The sequence below is a fragment of the Aspergillus aculeatus genome, assembly GCF_001890905.1.
Source record: "Aspergillus aculeatus ATCC 16872 unplaced genomic scaffold ASPACscaffold_7, whole genome shotgun sequence".
Taxonomy (NCBI): Eukaryota; Fungi; Ascomycota; class Eurotiomycetes; order Eurotiales; family Aspergillaceae; genus Aspergillus; species Aspergillus aculeatus.
Genome location: NW_017962982.1, coordinates 115,389 through 130,349, shown reverse-complemented (window position 1 = coordinate 130,349; position 14,961 = coordinate 115,389). Strand labels below are relative to the sequence as shown.

Sequence of the window (14,961 nt, the reverse complement as noted above, 5' to 3'; positions counted from 1 at the left end):
ATTTGGTCTTCCCCGCCCGCCTTCGGGATTATTTATTTACGGTCGCCCAGGCTGTCGCACAAGAAACTCCCATCACAAGTTTGCAATTGTCCTTTTGCTCAGCTTGCTGCGATGAAGCTGCTTGCCACTTCTTGGCTACTGTCCACCTTGTTGGTGGGCGTAGTGCTGGCCGTCCCCCATGTACAGCGAGACACGGTGTCCAAGGTCGTCAAGAGGGGAATTGAGTACACTGTCTACCATCATGCAGCTACCGGAGCAAACTTGGAGATAGTGAAGAACTCCGGAATCTGTGAGACCACACCCGGGGTCAATCAGTACTCAGGCTACCTCTCGGTAGGAGAGGACATGAACATGTTCTTTTGGTAGGAGATGCGATCTTCGTCCGGCTTCCCGCTAAGCTAACGGGATCGCCTTAGGTTCTTCGAAGCCCGCCACAACCCCCAAACGGCGCCTTTGACGGCTTGGTTCAACGGTGGGCCTGGTTGCTCGTCTATGATCGGGTTGTTCCAAGAGCATGGACCGTGTCGATTTGTCAATAACGAGACAACGCCGTCCTTGAACCCTTACAGTTGGAACACCTACTCAAATATGATCTACATTGATCAGCCTATCGGGGTGGGATTCTCGTACGGTAACGATGCTGTGAATAGCACAGTCACGGCTGCACCATTTGTCTGGAAGTTGCTGCAAGCATTTTTCGCCCATTTCCCTGAATATGAGAGCCGCGAGTTCAATTTGTTCACCGAGGTAGGTTGACAAGCTAAGTGGCTTCGAGTTCATTGAGAAAGCTGATAACCATGCAGTCATACGGTGGTCACTACGGCCCTGAATTTGCTCACTACATTCAACAACAGAATGCCGGGATCAAGACGGGCGCTGTTACTGGTGAGACTATCAACATCGGGTCTCTCGGCATCAATAATGGCTGGTTTGACTCCACGATCCAAGAGAAGGCTTACATCACCTATGCCTTGCAGAACCCCTACCGTCCCTTGATTAATGCCTCTGCTGGGGCCAAGTACTACAAGGACTACCAGGAATACTGCGTCCCAGCCATCGAAACATGCACGACTTTGGGGACAGACGCCGCGTGCATCAAGGCTGGCGACATCTGTGGCGACCTGATCGACGACCCGATCATGGAAACTGGCGATTGGGATGTCTATGATGTGCGCGAGCCTTCGAATGACCCGTATCCTCCTGAGACCTACTATTATTACTTGAACAATGCGGCCGTGCAGCGCGCGATTGGTGCCCGTCAAAATTACTCCGAATGTCCCGATGCTCCGTATTACAAGTTTGCTGCCACGGGTGATGGTATGTAGAGGCACCCTTGGCTCTTCGAGTATGCACTAATGATGGTTCACTAGGCACGCGATCTTTCCTCGCGACCCTCTCCGACGTGGTTCAGACTGGCATCAATGTTCTGCTCTGGGCCGGTGATGCGGACTGGATCTGCAACTGGATTGGCGGGTTCGGTGTGGCAAATGCGGTGGAGTTTGCAGGCCAGACGGCCTTCCAGAACAAGACTCTCCAGCCCTACGAGGTAAATGGGACGGAGAAGGGCACTTTTAAGACGGTCGGAAACTTTACCTTCCTCCGCGTGTATGAGGCTGGCCATGAGGTTCCCTACTACCGTAAGTCATCACTACTACCTAGGTAGCCATTCCGAGGAAGCTTCGAGTTGTTAACTTGATTTTCTCACACAGAGCCCGACACCGCCCTTCAGGTGTTCTCCCAAATCATCAAGAAGGTGCCTCCGTTTTCAACTTGATGAAGCGGTGAGTTGAATGGCCGCATCCAATGCTATTGGCCAATGCAATGGTCACGGTGGCGGCGCCTCGTGCGCAAGTGAACTCGAATTGAATCTACTCGATTTGCAGAGACGGGGAGTCAAGAGATTCAGTGTCGGACGGCAAACTTGTGCATACTTGCCGACTGATCTATTAGCAAATACTCTCCACAATATAAATGACGGAGGCATATCCTGCGATGTTTTCCAAGGCTTTGAAGTTCATACTCCCGTTCTGCGGTATGCCTTCTGCGCCGTTGACGGAAAATCATTGGCGCAAGGGACGCAAGGGCCATGGTAGAAAGAGGAGTAGATGCAGTTCATAAAAAGCCTTGCTGCGACTGTGATTGAGTTGGGAATCGAAGTATGCATGTTGCGCAGCGGTCGGCGACTGGCTAGTATATCGGCGACTGAGCTGATGCTGGATTGCAGTCTTTTGACCGAGACTGCATACAAATCTCCAGCAAGGTGGCGGGCGGCAGGCGCGCGACGCGACCATCGCGCATGGCTCCGGGTCAGATGAGCTGGGATCAACGTTCCAGCCCTGAAAAAGCAACGGACTGCTGTTTGATTGTTGTTATGCTGTGACTAATGAATTGATAATAAAGTCTATAACTGACGGAGTATAACCAACTAACTATGAAAGATGAGTCAGGGGCGGCTGAGAAGTGGTTGACTCACAGATACGGAGTGACCACGGAGTACCGTCTACAGCCAGGTACAGTACAGTTCAGCACCTCCGCGTCTGAACAGAACACACACAGTAGACAACCACAACCTTATCTTATCGAGCTGTTGTCCATCAGCCCATGTCTCTCTACTCGGAGTAATCTTTCAAATCTTCGGGATGGAGACTCTAACTACAACCGGACTAGTGGCCCCGAGTAAAGTGGACTCGATCCAGGGTTCAGTCCATTGAGTGGAGTTCATTCAGTCCGTTCTGTTCAGCCTCGGCCAATCTCTACAACTTTCGCCCCCACTTGCAGAATGTCCCCCCCCGGCTCCAGGCTCCGACCATGAGTCAATCTTTTTGCACTGCCTGACTTGCTTACGGATCTCACTTTTCCCCCGCGCTCTTTCGAAGTCCACCCGTGGATACATATCTGGAGTGATCTTCCAGGTTTTGGTCCTGAAAAAGTAGGCGGGACCTCCGAATAGCTTCATTGTGCGACCAGTTTCCACCATGGAAAAACCACTCCCCGTCGGCTACCGCTGGCGCTCCTCTCGCTCTTTCATCGTCTTCACCGTCACCGTCGCCTTGTTTGCTGAAACCTTTCTTTATGGCTTCCTCGTCCCCATCTTGAGCTACATGATCGAGGTGCGGTTGGGAATCGACCCGTCCGAGACCCAGTGCTACATGACCACTTTGCTGTCCATGCACGGCTTCCTGGGGATTGTGGCTGCCCCGATCATCGCCCACTTCGCCGACAAGACCCCCAACCGCAAGGTTCCCTTACTTCTGGCCCTGGGTGGCTGCTTCGTTGGAACCGGGCTCGTCGCTTCGACTCTCAATGGTGAGTGTGATCTAGATCCTTGAGCTCTTTCCATCGCGACGAGGCGGCGATGCTAACTGCTGGACAGTGGCCGCGCTTTTCATTGGGCGCACGATGCAGGCGATTGCGGGGTGTGCTGCCTGGGTGGTGGGACACGCCATGCTGACCGACCACATCGATGCGGATAATCTGGGGAAAACGTTGGGGCTCGCGATGACTTTTGTGACGGCAGGAATTATCTCGGGACCGACCGTGGCGGGAGCGATGCTGGAACTCTTTGGATACTGGGCGGCCTGGTCGGTTCCGCTGGTCGTGCTGGCGGTGGACATTGTCGCCCGGTTGATTATGCTGGAACCCGATCGATCCAGCCCTGTCGCAGCTGCGACGCAGGATGAAACCACGGGTCTTCTGTCGGATAGCTCCGAGGCTCAACCGACTCCAGGGGACTCGGCTTCGACCAGCACCAGCACCACGCTCACCGATGCTTCCTCCCCTCGCCACTTCTACCAGATCATGCTGAGTGACGGGCGGGTTCTGGCCGGCCTGGCGAATACCTTGTTGATGTCCTCGATCTTTTCCGGCTTCGAAGCGACGCTCCCGCTGCACCTCCGGGACGTCTTCCACTGGGGCAGCTTGCCGACCGGAATGATGTTCTTCTGTCTGCAGATCCCCTCGTTCTTCCTCTCCGCTGCCGCCGGGTGGATGCGGGATCGACAGGGACTCCGCAATCCGACGGCGCTGGGCTGGTTTACGCTGGCGCCCCTGCTGTGGCTGTTGGGAGTGCCCGGCGACGACAAGTTCCCCTGGGCCAGCCCCGACACCAACGGCAAACCGATCTTCGTCACCACGATGCTGGGTTTCGGTCTATTCTCCATGTTAGTGCGCGGAGCGGGCAGTCTGCAGGTAACTTGTGAGTGCGATCCGCTTCTTCCCCTCGGGTTGTCATTGCTCTCCCGTCGCATGTGCTAACCAAGAAATAGGGGTCGTGAAGGAGAAACAGACGAAAGACCCGCTCATCTTCGGACCGCATGGAGGCAGCTCGCGCGCCTTCTCCATTGTGGAAATGGCCTTCGGGACCGGCTCGATGGTCGGGCCCTTGATCGCCGGGTCGCTGTCCGAGACCGTCGGCTATTATTACTCGACCACGGTGTTTGGTGAGCGTTTTCTGTTCTGATGGTGCATGAACTGACAAGCCCGCTAACATTGTCTTTGCCTTCAGCCATCACCTGTCTCGCGCTCGCCGTGGTGACCTACAAACTCTTTGACAGCAAAACCGCCAAACCTGCTCGACTGGCGGATTCGAACGCTTGATGAGCTAGACGTACGTGCGTGGAACTTTTATGACGACAAGCATACAAAATAGACGACGGAGATGGAACTAAAAGTTTGTTTTGGCTGCATGGGTATTTAGATGCATAATGAATCTGCCTTCTTCGTCACTCGTTCTCGTGCAACGTAGTCGTGGTGAAACTGGAAATAGTAGATGAAGTCAAACTCCATAACTACACCCTAGTGTAGTCTCATAGTATCACGACAACCGAGAATATGCGCAGTCTGTGCGTTTCCGCAGTGGAACGTGCGTTTCTCCGTCAAGTTGGGCCTGGATGCCGTCAACGGTCGCGATGGCCCGAGCGGAGGGCAGAAAGCCCTTTCCTATGCCCTTCTGCCCTTCATAACAACACGTTGCTGCGTATTCTCCTTGCTACGCCTCGATCAGTGAAATAATCACCCCTCGCAAGTATGAGGCAAAAAGAAAACAATCATCCGCTCGGTGCATATCGAGGGTTAGGTCAATGTCGCGGCATGAAGGAGATTCGACAGTGTGTTGCAGGGTGTAACAGCCGGCTCGAGCGTTGAGACAGTGTCGGATTCCGCCCGAGACAAGCTGAGGCTGAGAACGGATCAGGGGAGGATGTGCCGGAGGTAAATATCCTCATCACTGCTATTTACAGGAGTGGTGTGTTTATCCCGGGTCCGGGTTTGCGACATCCCGGGTTTGGAGAGACTTACATGTTTACCTAGGTTGGGGGACGGTGGCGCTTCAACTTCAAGGGGCGACTCCACTTGTTGAAGAGAAGAGAATGAGGTGTATCTATGGAGGAGCATGGAGTACTGCAGTGCAGTGAATGTAGGTAAAGGCAGTAGCCCTAAAAGGGGGGAGGGGGTGTAACTTCTTAATCTTCCCTCCCGATCGGAGTAAACGAACACCACCGATATGACGGCTCGGCTCTTGAGTTGTCTGCCTGATTGTTTGTGAGTGACTGGGGGTGGGATAGAATCACCCATATTAATAGAAGTTTGCCAAGGTTAGATTGATTTTCGACCTGCTGGATGGAGTCTGGGCGCAATCAAAGTGGATCTGGAGGTGGGAGCGATTGAGAAGAGAGAAAAAAAAAGGGGGAAATAGTGAGGGGTCAAGCATCTGAAACCTCACCATTCCGCAAAGGAATGTTGCTGGGGTTCACTGGGTGTTTCATTTTCCCCTTAGAACGGTTTGCCAAGTCCCCTTTTTCCCAAACCTTTTTTAGTTTTCTAGAACTGCGATCCATCCACCTTCCCCTTCTCTTTTTCCCCTCCTGATTTTCCTGGGTCCGTTGGTGTGTGTCTTCCCCCTCCTCCAGGCTCCTTCAAATCAGTTCTCTTTCTCTCCCGTACTGTACCTTCGCGCTTATACACACCCACCTGCAGCCCAGCTACAACCAACAGTAGCTCTTGATCCAATGGCGTCGCACCACTCCTTCCTACACCTTGACTCTAAAAGAGCGCTGGCCGCGATGGCTTCCTCGCTGCATCTCTGGACCCGCAGCGACTGCGACTCGAGCGACAGTACTTGTGGGGAGAAGCCCGTCAGCAATTTTCTCAAGAGCGGTGTCCCGGGCATTGTCACTGGCGTGTAGGTTTTATTCTTCTTCTTCTTTCTCTTGCGAAGATTCAGCTGCCTTGAGGAAGACCATCAATTGATGTCGACTAGGATCGTACTAGGTGCTATCGTGGTGTTCATCGTCCTGCATTTCCGCAACAAGAAACGCGATGCCCGCGAGGATCAAGAGATTCGCAAGTGGAACGAGGTCAACGTATGACAACGCTGCCTGTCCTACCAGCCGATCTCCCCGCGACGATGCTATTATTCTGTCCGTGGCGGGGAACGTCTGGCGTCTCCTTCTCTCACATACAACCTACATACCCCCTTTCGCTCCCCCTCTCTCTCTCGTGTTATGATTGGATTCATCTGGTTTTAGTCGTGTTCTTTGAGCTCCGTCGCATTTCTTATATTTTCTACATTAAGCCACTGCATGACCGCCCGTCTCGTGGTCACAACGACGCGCTATCGAAATGGTTCTGCTTCTTGATTTGGGTTTATTGGTGTTTGCTTCGTTTTCCGGCGTTGGGTTTTCTCGGTCTTGGGTCTCCGGCCAAGTGACATATACTTGGTCCCTCTTTTCGGTTGATGGTTTGGGTCGTGTTGATTTCCTGCTTCGGCATTCGCGGCTGGCCGGCTGGACGAATGCGTCCGTCAGTCCGCCGGCTCCGTACTATATTGAGACCGGTCTGTGGAGCACTCGTTGTTTGCAGAACGGGCGCTCTACGTTTGTACATAATTGTATTGTATATTCTATCCTAACTGGCATGGGCCATAAACAAACCTCTGGTCCATTTGACAATCCTGATTTTGCTTGTAATAATCTCTACGTCTTTGAGAGAATATACGTGTGGTGTGATGTGCTGTTGATGGTTCCGCGTGCGGACTGCTCTGGAATGCGCGTCCTCCGAATGCGGAGACTACCCCATGTTTCCAACACGCCGGAAATAGACGTGGATGGACCACCAGGAATGTTGTGCCATGCTCGGACATTCCGGTCGACCTTGGATGACAGCCCACTCGGAAGGGACCGCAGCTTGGTACTGTGCCTGCGGAATCTGGGGATGTGGGGTAGCTTAGTACCTTAGTCGGCGACCCCAAATCCAAGCCTGGAGGCCTGGTTCGCTCTTCACAACACGTGACATCTGCCACAACCATCCAAGGTGAATGGTGAGTTTACCCCAAGGTAGACCCAGCTAGCCTGACATCATTGTTGATATTGCATCTTGCGAGAAACAAAAAGCTGGTCGAAAATCCCCGCGGATAAATTGGACCCCTCTTGCACTAGCATGCAGCCAGCAGCCTGAAGTCCTCTGATTAGTGGGATAGACACTCTCCGCCGTAGCCCTAGTCCCGTAGCTGCAGACAAGAGCTTGCATGATCACCATCCGTAGCTCACCCTGTATTCTCCCACTTGCTTAAATAGCAGCACTCCTCACCCAACACTCCCTCATAACGAGTCAATGTGAGTTGTACCTCCTCCAACTCTCACCATGCGCCCCCTCAAACTCCTCCTCTCCCTTACCCCCCTCCTCCCTTACACCCACGCATCCCCACAATTCAACCCCTCAACAGTATCATGGCACACCACCCCCGCCACAAACTTCACCACCACCCTCCCCATCGGCAACGGCCGCCTCGGCGCCGCCGTCTGGGGCAGCCCCGCCCTCGAGAACATCACCCTGAACGAGGACAGCTTCTGGAACGGCTCGTTCGTCGACCGCGTCAACCCCAAGGCATACGGAGCGTTGGCGCCCGTGCGGCAAATGCTGGCCGATGGCGAGATCACCGCCGCGGGTCAGCGCACGCTGCGCGATATGGCGGCCATACCCGCGTTGCCGCAGTCGTATAGTGCGCTGGGGGCGTTGCGGTTGGATTTTAGATTGGAAGGAGAGGTGGGGAATTATACGAGGGCGTTGGATTTGAGGACCGGCGTTGTAGGGGTCGAGTTTGAGGTTTTGGGGGTGGGGTATAGGTGAGTCTGTTCCTTGTTTAATCCAGGATATTGGGTATGGGGTGCGGGGATGGGGTATGGATGTTTGGCAGTGGTAGGACTGATGACGATAGGCGCGAGTATGTGGTTAGTTATCCGGATGATGTTCTTGCGGTGAGGCTTTCAAGTAGTCAGGTTGGGGCGTTGAATGTGGTTTGTTCGTTGGAACGCGAGGTGTTTGTGGTCGAGAGGAGTGCGAGTTTAGATGGAGATGGGGCGGGGAGGTTGGTTTTAAAGGCGAATTCGCTGGAAGAGGAGAGGGGGCCGATTCGGGTTGGGTCTGAGGCGAGGATTGTGGCGTCTGGAGGTGAGGATACTTGCTATATGGGGGTGGGTTGGTGGGTGCAGATTGCTGATGCAGATTGTAGGGCGGATTGAGGCCAACGGGACCTCGATTGTCGTGCAGGGCGCTACGACGGTGGATATCTTCTTCGATGCGGAGACATCCTACCGCTACCCCTCTGCGAGTCAGCGCGAGGCGGTGCTCGAGCAGAAACTGCAGAATGCGGTCAACCGAGGATTTGACGCTGTCAAACACAACGCTGTCTCTGACTACGCTGCACTCTCTACGCGAGTGGACTTAGATCTAGGGTCCTCCGGCGCAAGTGGCAATCTGCCCACAGATATTCGATTGCTGAACTACCAACAAAATCCCGACAGCGATCCGGAACTGGTGACGCTCATGTTCCACTTCGGCCGACACTGTCTGATTGCCTCGTCGCGCCGCAGCGCCAACGCCTCATCGCCCGGCCTCCCCGCCAACCTCCAGGGCCTGTGGAATCAAGACTACGATCCTGCGTGGGGCGGCCGCTTCACCCTCGATATCAACCTCGAGATGAACTACTGGCCCGCTCAGGTGACCAACCTAGCCGAGACCTTCACCCCCGTTCTCGACCTGATGGACATCATCCTCCCTCGTGGCCAGGCGGTGGCGCGCAACATGTACCACTGCGACAACGGGGGGTACGTGCTGCACCACAACACCGACCTCTGGGGGGACGCCGCCCCCGTCGATAATGGGACCACCTGGACCATGTGGCCCCTGGGGGGCGCCTGGCTGTCCGCCAACCTGATGGACCACTACCGCTTCACCCAGGACACGGCCCTGCTGCGCGACCGCATCTGGCCTTTACTCCGCAGTGCCGCCCAGTTCTACGAATGCTACCTCTTCCCCTTCGAGGGCTACCTGAGCACAGGACCCTCGATCTCCCCCGAAGCAGCCTTCCTCGTGCCCGACAACATGTCCATCGCCGGCAGCGCCGAGGGCATCGACATCGCCCCGACAATGGACAACTCCCTGCTATACGAGCTGTTCCACTCCGTCCTCGAAACCTGCACCATCCTCCACCTCACCAACGAAGAATGCACCCGCGCCAACCAGATCCTCGCCCGCATTAAACCCCCACAGATCTCCCCGGCAGGCCGCATCATGGAATGGCGCCTCGATTACACGGAACAAGACCCCGGCCACCGCCACATGAGCCCGATCGTCGGCCTCTACCCGCTCACCCAGCTCACACCCCTCGTGAACACCACCCTCGCGGCGGCCGCCAAGGCCTTCCTGGATTGGCGGATTGACAGCGGCAGCGGGAGTACCGGGTGGTCCCGGACGTGGACGATGAACCTCTACGCCCGGCTGTTCGACGGCGAGGCCGTCTGGAACCATACCCAGATTTATCTGCAGACGTTCGCGAGTCCCAATCTGTGGAATACGGACTCTGGGCCCGATACGGTGTTCCAGATTGATGGAAATTTCGCGTTCACAGCGGGTATTGCGGAGATGTTGGTGCAGAGTCATGCGGGCGTCGTGCATTTGTTGCCCGCGTTGCCGGGGAAGGTCGCGACGGGGTCGGTGACGGGGTTGGTGGCTAGAGGGGGGTTTTGGGTGGATGTGGAGTGGGAGAAGGGGGGTTTGAAGGAGGCCAGGATTGTTTCGAGGAGTGCAGGGCTTTTGAGGGTTAGGGTGCAAGATGGGAAGGGGTTTAGGGTTAATGGGGTGGTTTACACGGGGGTGGTGGAGACTGTCGAGGGGGGTGTCTATGTTGTTACCTCTGTGTAGGTGGAATGGGAATGGCAGATTGGGGGTGGGAGATGCATGCTTGGGAATCGAGATGCATCTGGAACTATATACCTCTTACAGGCTTCTATATAGGCCGTACTGTTTAGCTGATGGCAGTGAGAGGAAGCCATGCACCCAATCAAAGGTATACAAGTATAGCCACATCACGACCAAATTCAATACATGGAAACAAACATTTGTGTGAAGAAGGTACACGTAGTCATTGACCTTATATCTAAGCGATAAATAGTGAGTTTTCAATCAAGTTAAACAATCACAATCGACTCGACTTCCGCCAAGCCCGCTCATCGGGCGTATCCTCCGCTGCCGCAGCGGGCAATTCAGGCTCCGGCAGCCCCAGTGTCCGGGCCACCTCCCGCGCCGCCCAGAAGCCCGTGACAAACGCCAGGGCCAGGCCCCCCGCATACCCGCGGTTACTGAACCCTCCTGCATCGACGCCCGCAATCAACAAGCCGGGGATGGCTGTTCTATCCGCGCTGAGAGCACGGCCCCGTGTGTCGATCTGGACGCCTCCATATGTGAATGTGATTCTATAGACCATCAGCTTTAGCTCAACTGTCAGATATGCGTTGATGGTGCTTACGACGGCTGCACCTCCATCGCATAGAAAGGACCCTCGCCGTCGGTCAGCGGGCGGGAAGCCGCGCCCGCCGTGCCGGTGGGTGCATCCAGCGATACCTCCCGCTTTCCCAGTCGGATGCGACTGTCGTAATTCTCGAGTGTCCGTCTAGCTTGAATACCGTCCACGCCCCATTCTTCTAGTTTCGAGACTAAGTCCGCGATAGACGTAGCACTGGTGACATTGCACCCGTGATCACGGGCCTTCTGCAAGCGATCGATATCTCCTGCGTTCGGGAACAGGGCGGAGACGCAATGCTGGAGTCGTGTTTGCTCGCTGCGGAAGTCAGTTGAGTTGTATTATCCAAGACAAAGGGGCGAACTCACTTGAAGAGGAGGAACCCCCGTCTCCCCTCTTGCTTAGCAAGGTATTGATTGACAATCTCGTCCCCGATGCTTTCGTCGACAAATCTGCGTCCGCCCCGGTTGATAAGGAGACAGTACTTGCTCTCTGATCATGTCAGCACCGATCTCTGGCAATGAAGCCGTGGAACGTACGATACTGCGCCAGCGCCAGGAACTCCTTCGGGTCCACATCTTCCGCCCGTAACGGCGCAGCCAGAAGATGGCCGTAGTAGGTGCCCATTCCCCGGCTTGTGCCTGCACCCGCCGCTGACGCCAGGGCAAGTCCATCGCCCACGGACCCTTTATTCGATCGCACGAAGATGTTGTCTCCCCCGGGCCCCAGATGCGTAGACGTCAGTTGTGCAGAGCCCTGGAATCCTCCCGTCGCCAGAACAACCATCTTCGCTGTTACCGTGCAGTATTGTGCATCTTCGTCCCGCGGGCCAGTTGTGCGAATGATCGCTCCGACAAGGCGGGACCCTGCCACGCCGGGTTGCTCTTGCAGGAGCTGCACCACGGAGGTGTTGGTCAGGATCCTGGACTGGGTGTGGCTGTCGCGGATGCGCTGTTGGTGGTATCGGTGGAGATGCGGAATATTGATCGGAAATCCGATGCCTGCAGGTGGGAGAGATGTCAGGGTCTGGAATAAATGCTTTTGGAGGGAGGAAGACTACCAATCGTCATGATTCCGTCGAACCGTTGCGACGTCGGAACCCCGTTTACACGCATCCACTGTACTGCGCGAAGATAGTCCGCGAGCCATGCTTTTTGTAAAGCAGGATCGCCTTCGGGAACCCAGGCGCGCAGGCTCTCGTAGTTGCGTGGTCCCCAGCTGGGATTTGGTTGTTAGTGCTCACGAGCGGAACTACTCTAATAGAGATGAATGCGCTCACAACATGCCGGCGGAGTAGTTGGAGGATCCCCCGACGGTGGCCTGCTTCTCAACTACCAGCACTCGAGCACCGGCGGAGGCGGCGAAGGCAGCGCAGGCTAGCCCGGACATTCCTGCTCCGCATACGAGTACGTCCACTTCGATTGACTTCATGATGCTTTGTTTCGTGCTTTGCTTTTTGCGAGATAACAGTAGAGAATTTTGTGAGGAGAAATGAGGCAGGAAGGATTGCAATGCGAAGTTATAAGTACCTCCTCATTGTATAGAAGCCTCCGGCCACTAAAAGAAAGGACCGGTCCCGTGCCCGCCCGGCCACTCATTTGCGAATATCGCCGGCTGTTTCCTCTTCCCCACATTTTCCCCTCATCGTCATCAACCGGCGCCACCAGAAATTCTGCTTCGATTGTCAATTCTAAGGCCCGGTCTTTGCGCTTCGTTGTACAAGCATTTCAACTGGTTCTCGATCAAGATGGCGCCCAGCAACGCCGGCGAAGGTCCAACCACCCGGCAATCTACGCGGCCCGTGGCGCCATCGGCGTGCGAGGCATGCAGGAAACTTAAGGTCGGTCTCATCAAACGTTACCTGAACACTTGATCCTAATGGTATAAATGCGTCAGATGCGGTGCACCCGGAACAATACTCTCGACAACTTATCGTGCGATCGCTGCGTGCGCAACCATAGGCCCTGCCGGATTCCTCCAGCGCGGCCTCTGGGACGCAGACCCGGGGCGGTGGGTCGCTTCCAAGGCATCGAGAAAGCATACCGGAAAATCCAGGCAGAACTCAAGAAGGGACCGGCCTCGATGCCTAAGGCTGCAACGCCAATCAATACCCAATTATCGAGCCCCAGCGTATACGAACCGGATGATGGGCCCATTTTGGCCAGTCCCCTGGATGATTCCTCCCATCGTCCCTCGGAGGGTCTCTCGGATGGCCACCCCCAACCCATTAGCAATCCCCTTGCTTTGCTAGCGGACGCATCTGAAGCTGTGCACGCGAATGCCTCTCAAGCATCAAAGGATAATACCCACGAAGGAAGAGGGGGAGATGTACTATCTCATCCCGGATGTGTCTCGTTGGGCCTTCAGCTCAGTCGAGAGAGTCTGGAGACTGGTCTAAACGCGCTCTTTGCTACCTCGTTCAAGCCTGGGCGAAGCTCGGACTACTTCAAACCCCCCGATCCCAGCGCTTTTCGCGATGTTGGACCTGATCTTGATCCGGTTGCTCTAGGATTGGTGACCATGGAAGAAGCCCATCTTTTCTTTCCCATGTCGGTATTTTTCCGCGCTTCAAATGCGATAGGAGGCTGACGCAGCATAGTTACTTTGCTCGACTGCACCCTGTCAACGGCATCTTGGACCCCCTACTGCATACCCCGGAATACGTCCGGTCGCGGTCTGCTCTCCTCTTCACCTGGATCTTGGCTCTTACCGCGCAGTTTGCAAGCAGTCAATCCTCATTAGCAAAGCGCCTGCAACTGCATGGGGAGAAGCTTTCCCGACATGTGCACACCTGTGGATTGAAGTCGGTCGAGATCGTCCAGGGGTATTACATTTCCTTACTGTCCGCGACCCCAGCGAAAACATTAGCTGAGGAGAGGACTTGGCTCTACACCATGTATGCATTTGGGACCGCTGCTGAACTTGGGTTGGATCAGCAATCAAGGTTGCGCGGAGGGGTCTTGGTAACATCCGGTGAAGAACAAGCTCCCCATGATGTTGAGGTTCACCTTGAAAAGCCAGACCTACAATTCTCATCGGGTATTGGCAATGAAGATCACACTGAGAGCACATATTGCCAACGGCTTACCAGAAATCGAGAACGCACTTGGTTTCGGATACTACTCTGGGAGCGAGCAAACAGCGCTGCGCGTGGCCGCATCAATCCTATTCCTAACACGAAACTCATCGCGGGCATTGACACCTGGTGGAAACATCCAGCAGCTGATGCAGCCGATAAGCATACGTGTGCTTTTATTCTGCTGCGCCGGCATTTGGCTTCAATCCATGCCGAATTGCAAGCGCAGACTGCCGCTCCGCCGGACGATCCGCACTGGATGAAAAGACTCGTCGACGAGAGGCTTGAGGGGTGGTGTGATGAGTGGCTTCCCGTGCCATACAATGTGGCCGAACCGTCCGAGCAACTTGCCTCAATATTCCTCTATTATGTGTACTTGCACAATCGACTCTGGATTCTGTCATTTGCTCTTCAAGCTTCGGAGAGCCGTAATGGTAATAGACACATCGAAGCCATACGACAGGACTGCCTTCAAGCGGCGGTTCATACCTGCGAGGTCGCAGTCCGTGACTTGCAGATGGTCGGCGAGCCTCTGTATTGCTTACTCGCACCCACGTGGGCGATGATCTCTTACGCTGCAGTCCTAGCCTTGAAGCTCTTTCCTCAGGTGCATGGTACCCAACCGGGAGAGGATATCGAGCTACTCGCCCTGTTATCGCAGGTGGCTTTGCAGCTGGAGCGCGCTGGGACCACGCCGCCCCATCGGTTTGGTATCGCGGCTCTACTGGGGGAGCACCTCCTGGGAATTCTGCGCGCTAAGGCGGCATCGACGAAGGGTGCTCAGCACAGGACGGTGGGACATTCCTTGCCGAGGTATGGTTCAGGACATCCTGCTGCTGTACTGTCGGAAAGCTCGGGCAATCTGGCTATCTATAATGCTCAGGAACCAGTTCCCGACCCCTGGTTCACAGACGCCTCAGCAGCGATGAGCTACGACTTGACTGGTGATAGTTTCGGTGATTTGTTTCGGGAGATATTTGGTCCAGGCTTTGCCGATTCGTTCTAATCACATCCCTGGCAATGAGCGGGTGACACCGAAACACCTGGGGAAAAGCCTGTTCAGGCACATGTGCACATGATAAAGGTCTGA

General features: G+C 55.1%; 6 protein-coding genes across 6 annotated transcripts; 5 read left to right on the top strand and 1 right to left on the bottom strand.

Moving 5' to 3' along the window:
* Nucleotides 1–111: 111 nt before the first annotated feature.
* Nucleotides 112–1,774, top strand: cp6 (putative carboxypeptidase S1; the record flags this gene model as incomplete). Its single annotated transcript, XM_020201137.1, has 5 exons — nt 112–362; nt 417–747; nt 804–1,317; nt 1,371–1,637; nt 1,710–1,774. 5 exons carry the CDS (start codon nt 112–114, stop codon nt 1,772–1,774), a joined length of 1,428 nt encoding a protein of 475 aa, XP_020056449.1.
* An 862-nt stretch (nt 1,775–2,636) lies between these two features.
* On the top strand, nt 2,637–4,728 carry ASPACDRAFT_118030 (uncharacterized protein). The gene is made up of 3 exons (XM_020196128.1): nt 2,637–3,306; nt 3,374–4,195; nt 4,266–4,728. The coding sequence occupies exons 1-3, from the start codon at nt 2,976–2,978 to the stop codon at nt 4,457–4,459; spliced, it is 1,347 nt and encodes a 448-aa protein (XP_020056448.1). The 5' UTR covers nt 2,637–2,975; the 3' UTR covers nt 4,460–4,728.
* Nucleotides 4,729–6,059: 1,331 nt separating this feature from the next.
* On the top strand, nt 6,060–6,365 carry ASPACDRAFT_42690 (uncharacterized protein; the record flags this gene model as incomplete). Its single annotated transcript, XM_020201136.1, has 2 exons — nt 6,060–6,178; nt 6,257–6,365. The coding sequence occupies 2 exons, from the start codon at nt 6,060–6,062 to the stop codon at nt 6,363–6,365; spliced, it is 228 nt and encodes a 75-aa protein (XP_020056447.1).
* Nucleotides 6,366–7,638: 1,273 nt separating this feature from the next.
* ASPACDRAFT_51931 (glycoside hydrolase family 95 protein) lies at nt 7,639–10,197 on the top strand (the record flags this gene model as incomplete). Its single annotated transcript, XM_020202549.1, has 3 exons — nt 7,639–8,120; nt 8,213–8,445; nt 8,507–10,197. 3 exons carry the CDS (start codon nt 7,639–7,641, stop codon nt 10,195–10,197), a joined length of 2,406 nt encoding a protein of 801 aa, XP_020056446.1.
* Nucleotides 10,198–10,471: 274 nt separating this feature from the next.
* ASPACDRAFT_1868574 (uncharacterized protein) lies at nt 10,472–12,226 on the bottom strand (the record flags this gene model as incomplete). Its single annotated transcript, XM_020197919.1, has 6 exons — nt 10,472–10,748; nt 10,802–11,113; nt 11,164–11,287; nt 11,335–11,796; nt 11,853–12,013; nt 12,075–12,226. 6 exons carry the CDS (start codon nt 12,224–12,226, stop codon nt 10,472–10,474), a joined length of 1,488 nt encoding a protein of 495 aa, XP_020056445.1.
* A 316-nt stretch (nt 12,227–12,542) lies between these two features.
* Nucleotides 12,543–14,877, top strand: ASPACDRAFT_28029 (Zn(II)2Cys6 transcription factor; the record flags this gene model as incomplete). Its single annotated transcript, XM_020199532.1, has 3 exons — nt 12,543–12,635; nt 12,692–13,344; nt 13,395–14,877. The coding sequence occupies 3 exons, from the start codon at nt 12,543–12,545 to the stop codon at nt 14,875–14,877; spliced, it is 2,229 nt and encodes a 742-aa protein (XP_020056444.1).
* Between the last annotated feature and the right edge of the window lie 84 nt (nt 14,878–14,961).

What these genes read in the sequence shown, in the direction of transcription:
- ASPACDRAFT_118030 (XM_020196128.1), top strand. Translation starts at nt 2,976, where the DNA reads ATGGAAAAACCACTCCCCGTCGGCTACCGCTGGCGCTCCTCTCGCTCT. An exon ending in CGTCGCTTCGACTCTCAATG is followed by an intron (nt 3,307 to 3,373) that starts GTGAGTGTGATC and finishes ACTGCTGGACAG; the next exon opens with TGGCCGCGCTTTTCATTGGG. An exon ending in GGGCAGTCTGCAGGTAACTT is followed by an intron (nt 4,196 to 4,265) that starts GTGAGTGCGATC and finishes ACCAAGAAATAG; the next exon opens with GGGTCGTGAAGGAGAAACAG.